The sequence below is a fragment of the Lachnellula hyalina genome (assembly GCF_007821495.1).
Source record: "Lachnellula hyalina strain CBS 185.66 chromosome Unknown contig00228, whole genome shotgun sequence".
Lineage (NCBI taxonomy): Eukaryota > Fungi > Ascomycota > Leotiomycetes > Helotiales > Lachnaceae > Lachnellula > Lachnellula hyalina.
This window is the reverse complement of record NW_022157342.1, coordinates 36,403-41,496: the sequence shown is the minus strand read 5'-3', so window position 1 is coordinate 41,496 and position 5,094 is coordinate 36,403. Positions and strand designations below refer to the sequence as shown.

The window sequence follows — 5,094 nt, the reverse complement described above, 5'->3', positions numbered from 1 at the left end:
AATCATAGGGTTGTAGAGGGGGATGTTGGGGATGCGCGGTTTTGGGAGGGATTTAGGAAGGAGGTGCGTTTGCGGTTTCCCTCCCCTGCTGTGTGAGATGAGATAATATGTGAAGTGGTATTTTTGTGGGGAAAGGATAGCTGGCTAATTGGTATGCTGGTGGGTTGAAGAGCGATATAGATATCCTGGTTAACTGTGCGGGAGTAGCTCATTACTCGCCGCTGGTTGCCACGAATCCAATGTCGTTAGAGAAGACGGTGCAGACGAATCTTGTGGGGACGATGTTGGGATGCAGGATGCTGGGCAGGAATATGATGAAAAAGCGTGAAGGTGAGTGTTCTTTGTCCTGCTAGGAAGTTATTCTGTGGGAGTTTTCGACGAAATGGGGCTAATGAGGAAGCAGGTTGTATCATCAATGTAGCTTCACTGCTGGGCCTGAAAGGAGGGAAGGGGAGTGCGGCGTATGCAGCAAGTAAAGCTGGAGTCATCGGTCAGTCTTGAAATCTATCAGATCCTTTCATACTAACTGCTCCCAGCCTTGACGAGAGCATTGGCAGCAGAGCTGGGAGAGAAGAACGTTCGAGTAAATGTCATTGTACCAGGCTACGTAGAAACGAGTATGACGAGAGGTATGTTTGTCTCATAAAATACATTCTTTCATTTCTTTTGGCTTGCTGCAAATGTCATCCCTTTGATGAATTGCTTTCTAATATACAAGGTACAGTCATGACGCCAGATGCACACTCTGCAGCCCTAAACGCCATACCCCTTAAGCGGTTTGGGCTGCCTTCAGAAATTGCAGATGCCGCAGTGTTTCTGGCCACAAACAAATACGCAAGTAATTGCGTCCTAAACCTTGATGGTGGATTGAGTGCCACATAAGCCCATAACCATCTATCTCATAAAGGCATTGAAAACGGCGGGCCCCTATGTCACATGTCCAAGGACATGACAGCAAATCAGTCATCGATGACAATAGCTCCATCGTCTATGACTATAGCGTTGTCGTTGCTACCATCTCCATTGGTTGCAAGCTTTACTCTCTTCGGCGAGCTCCCTTCTTCTACTTCCGAAAACAGTCTCTTGGTACCATTGGATACAGTCAAGTTTCCATTTGTCGTCGTTGCTGCCACAGTCCCATAGGTGCCATTCGATGGCTGTGAAGGCTTCTTTTTTCGAAGAATAGGGGAAGCTGGTGCATCGTTTTCTGTAACCGCCGATGCAGGTAGGTCGACTCCTTTGATTGGCTTGTCTCCCAAAGTTTCCCTTGTAACAAAAAGTCAGTTAGATGTACGGGTTTTTCTATGGTATAACTTACGATTCTTGTACACTGAGTACGAGGTTGACTCTAGGACCTTTGGGGTTCTCGTCGTCCTCGTCAATGACTGTTAAGAAGCTGTCGCTTTTGATACCTGTAATGTGTAGATTAGTATAGAAATAAAACATAATTCTCAGAGACGTACCTAGTTCACCGAGCTTCTTTGTCAAATTGTCGGTTTCCTCGACATCGTACAGGAGAGAATCGCCGTGGTTTACGACTATTTCCTCACCATATCCTAACTCAAGCCGTAAGAAATCCTCCACTAGATCGTTGAGAGTAGCCCGGGACATGTCAACGAGGAGTTGAACCTGTGCCACACTACAGACCGGACAATCTGGATTCGGAGCTCTGTATCTATCCGAAGACAGCAGTCGCTCGGGTGCGAATGGTGATAGAAAAACTTCCTTTGTGGCCGAGACCTCGCCCCGAAGGACTTTGAAGGACTCGAGAACGCACAGTCCAGCAACGATTGCATTTGTTGTTGCAATTGCAGGGATAATGTTTCCAGCCATTTGTTTGATGTCGAATCTGGACTTGGTTTCAATTCCAAATACTAGCGACCTCAGATTCGCGCTTGCCGTGACGAAGTCCAAAGTATCCTCATCGTCTTTGTCGAATGTGATGGTAGGTTCAGCCGAATTGCCATTTGATTTAGAAGATTTCATCTCTTCGAATCTTCGACTTAGACGTTCCAAGCTGTGAATGTCAACTACCGTCCCATAGAGAAATACAACTTGCTCACCTGTCCTTAAAGACTACGACGTTCTCATGAAGATTCCACACTCTTTGACCATCCTTCAACACTTTCTCCTTCGATATTTCCGTCTCAGCAGCTTGTTCAATGATGCTTGCATAACTCAAAGCCTCTGGAGGCCTCCGTGTCTTCCACATCTCTTCCATAGAGCGCAACCGAACAACATCATCGTGGTAAACTTTGTCGAAAAGTAGTTGTGGAAACGATGGAGTACCCATAGATTCCTTGATATTTTTCAGAGCTTGTGACTCTTGTCGCAATTTCTCAATTTCCTTGGCTGGTCATAATGTTAGCTAGGAGAGCTCACAACAGGAAATAGTGTTATATGCGCACCATTTTCCGAGTCTTCAGAGTGATCCATCTCCACAGACTCATCTTCACTAGTCCCAAATACCTCACTGCCACAATTATTAGTAATCGCTGTGTCAAAATTGAGCACAACTTCTCCTACCTTAACAAGTAGCTTTTCCCCCAAACGATACAGTGAATCGGTTGACTTGGCGTACTCCTGATTGTGCAGACAGGGAAGCTCTTCGGTGTCTCCTTTGGCGCGCAATCGTAACAGGCAGTCACGCCCTTCTTGATGACCTGAACCTGGCCGTTGAATCCTGTCGTACCACTTTCAATAAGAGGGACTTCTGCTGCCAAGCACATCTTATTCACATGCCGCCTGGCCTCCAAGTTATCTAAAGCGTTGAAAACCATTGTAAAACCCTTGAACCACCGCACATTGAACTGGGGATCTTTGATGTTGGCATGATGGGCCTCCAGCTTCACTCTCGGGTTGAATGCATGCGCTGCCTCCTTTGCCACTAAAGCCTTTGACTTCTTGATATGTTCGTGCCGAAAGAGGAACTGCCGATTTAGGTTGCTCAGATCGATTGTATCGAGGTCAACGATGTGGATTTCGCCGAAGCCAGTAAGGACGAGGTTCTTGAGAAGTTCGCAGCCAATACCTCCGGCGCCCACCATCAATATTCGTGCCTGGGAAAGTTCGTTAGCCATGATTCTCAGATTCACGAGGCGCATGCTCTTGGGTGTTGGTGTATCTCCGTAGAGGTCTTGGGAGATAGAAAAAGTAGCTGAATATCGGCAGAACTCTGACCGCCCAAGAGGGTAGCTCTCGCTGGCTCGGAAAGTGAATTGGGGTATAAGGCTTTTCAAAAGACTGGGTGGCATGAGAACCAGGGGCTTACCTCCTTCACCATGGTGTTAAGTGGTGATCCAAAGGACTGGCTGTTAAAGTGGTCGCGCCTCATGGTTGGGACCATTGAAAGGTTTCCGGCGACGCGCCTGGAGGAGTCGGGAGAAGAGGAGGGAAATTGAGGTGTGTTGGAGATGTTGACGGGCGTTGCGCCTGAAAGGAAGGTAGAAGAAGTATTAACAGGGTGGACAAGGCAAGGCTTTGAGTACGAGCACGCGCTTTAACCGAGCCGATAGAGAAAGGCACTCCTTATCAGACTGGCCTGGACCTGGCGCTGGCTACGTCTACGTATAAGTAATGTAGCACGGACCGCTTCACTTGTTTTATTCAGTTCGAGGAAGAGTTAGTTCAAATCACTTTGTAATAACTGCTGATATTGGGTTTGCCAGGAGGTTTCTTACGGCACCTTCGTTTGGAGCACTTCGTTGTCTTTGTTGTTATGAATAAAAATTTCTGAACTATTTCTTTCCCCCTAGTGCCCCCTAATTTTCCGCCATCAACCCTCTTCCCAAAGTCTGTATCAGGACTACGCCGAGGCATTGATCGCCTCACATTATGTCCGATGATGAAGCGGACCCAGATCTTCTTGATTTCCTCCGCAATCACTTCCAGAAAGCTTCCCTCGTACCTGAGATCCCCGAAACGCATGTCTTGGACGGGGCCGAGTACGTGTACGACAACTCCATCGATGTAGCTCTCGACTCGCAGTCATGTCGAAGCGCTGCTGCCATGATATATGAGCAGATGCAGAAGAAAGACTACTCGACCCAGACCTGGGCATCACATGATTTTCATCCCCAAGGGAAGGACGAAAGCACTGTAGACTTCATCTTCACCATGGATCTCTTGAACTTTTCATTCTGGTCCGAGAAGGACGACGAGGAGCGGTTTGCCGTTGACTACCAAGGCAAGAGATGGACTGGCTACAAAAGTTTGGTTGCTGCATTGCAGCGGGCGCTCGAAGATGGTACTGTTTTACCCCCCTGCTCTGCAATATTGCAAGCTAATCTTAGTCGTCTATAGATATCCCAATCACATCTCCAGACTTCTGGCAAGATGAAGACAGGTGCACTGAAGAAGTTTTAAAACATGTCTTCAGAAGTGCAACCGAAGAGGAGATCCCGCTGTTTGAAGAGCGAATGCGGTGTCTCCGCGAAGCAGGCCAGGTGCTATGCGAGGTGTGAACCAATGCATTTGTATTTTTCTACTATCTCATGGCTGATGAATATCTACAGAAATACCAATCAAGTTTTTCTGGATGCATAGAAGCTGCCGCATGTTCTGCAGCGGCTCTAGTCAATATACTAGCGGCAGATTTTCCCTGTTTCAACGACGTGGTGCAGTACGAGAACCGCAAAAGCGTCCAGATCCTCAAAAGAGCTCAAATCTGTGTTGCAGATCTCTGGGCAGCATTTGATGGTCAGGGTTTCGGGGAGTTTCACGACATCGACAAGATTACGATGTTTGCAGACTATCGAGTACCCCAAATTCTGAATTCCCTGGGATGCTTATGGTACAGCCCAGCTCTCGAGACCGCAATCCGAAAGAAACAGTTGATAGAGAGTGGCCACCCATGGGAAATCCAGCTTAGAGGTTCGTCGAGGGTACAATACTAGGTGAGCATTCACTGACACTTGGCTAGGTTGTAGTATCTGGTGCGTAGAACTGATCCGCAGAGATATTCTACGGAATCATCCAGATGCCAAGATCAATGCTATCCTGATAGATTTCTTTCTATATGATACAATGAAGGAACTGGAGGTGGCTGGGCAAGAACAGTTACCCCACCATAGAACTCGAAGTATATGGTATTGA

The 5,094-nt window shown here is 47.3% G+C and overlaps 3 protein-coding genes across 3 annotated transcripts; 2 read left to right on the top strand and 1 right to left on the bottom strand.

The window, feature by feature from the left end:
* Positions 1–296: 296 nt before the first annotated feature.
* Positions 297–882, top strand: fabG_0 (3-oxoacyl-[acyl-carrier-protein] reductase; the record flags this gene model as incomplete). Its single annotated transcript, XM_031152448.1, has 4 exons — positions 297–330; positions 404–490; positions 537–629; positions 719–882. 4 exons carry the CDS (start codon positions 297–299, stop codon positions 880–882), a joined length of 378 nt encoding a protein of 125 aa, XP_031001589.1.
* A 77-nt stretch (positions 883–959) lies between these two features.
* uba2 (Ubiquitin-activating enzyme E1-like) lies at positions 960–3,346 on the bottom strand (the record flags this gene model as incomplete). Its single annotated transcript, XM_031152447.1, has 7 exons — positions 960–1,266; positions 1,319–1,412; positions 1,464–2,017; positions 2,064–2,352; positions 2,409–2,473; positions 2,527–3,059; positions 3,272–3,346. 7 exons carry the CDS (start codon positions 3,344–3,346, stop codon positions 960–962), a joined length of 1,917 nt encoding a protein of 638 aa, XP_031001590.1.
* Positions 3,347–3,834: 488 nt separating this feature from the next.
* LHYA1_G007517 (Queuosine salvage protein) lies at positions 3,835–5,094 on the top strand (the record flags this gene model as incomplete). The annotated part of the gene is made up of 4 exons (XM_031152446.1): positions 3,835–4,246; positions 4,303–4,457; positions 4,515–4,872; positions 4,922–5,094. 4 exons carry the CDS (start codon positions 3,835–3,837, stop codon positions 5,092–5,094), a joined length of 1,098 nt encoding a protein of 365 aa, XP_031001581.1.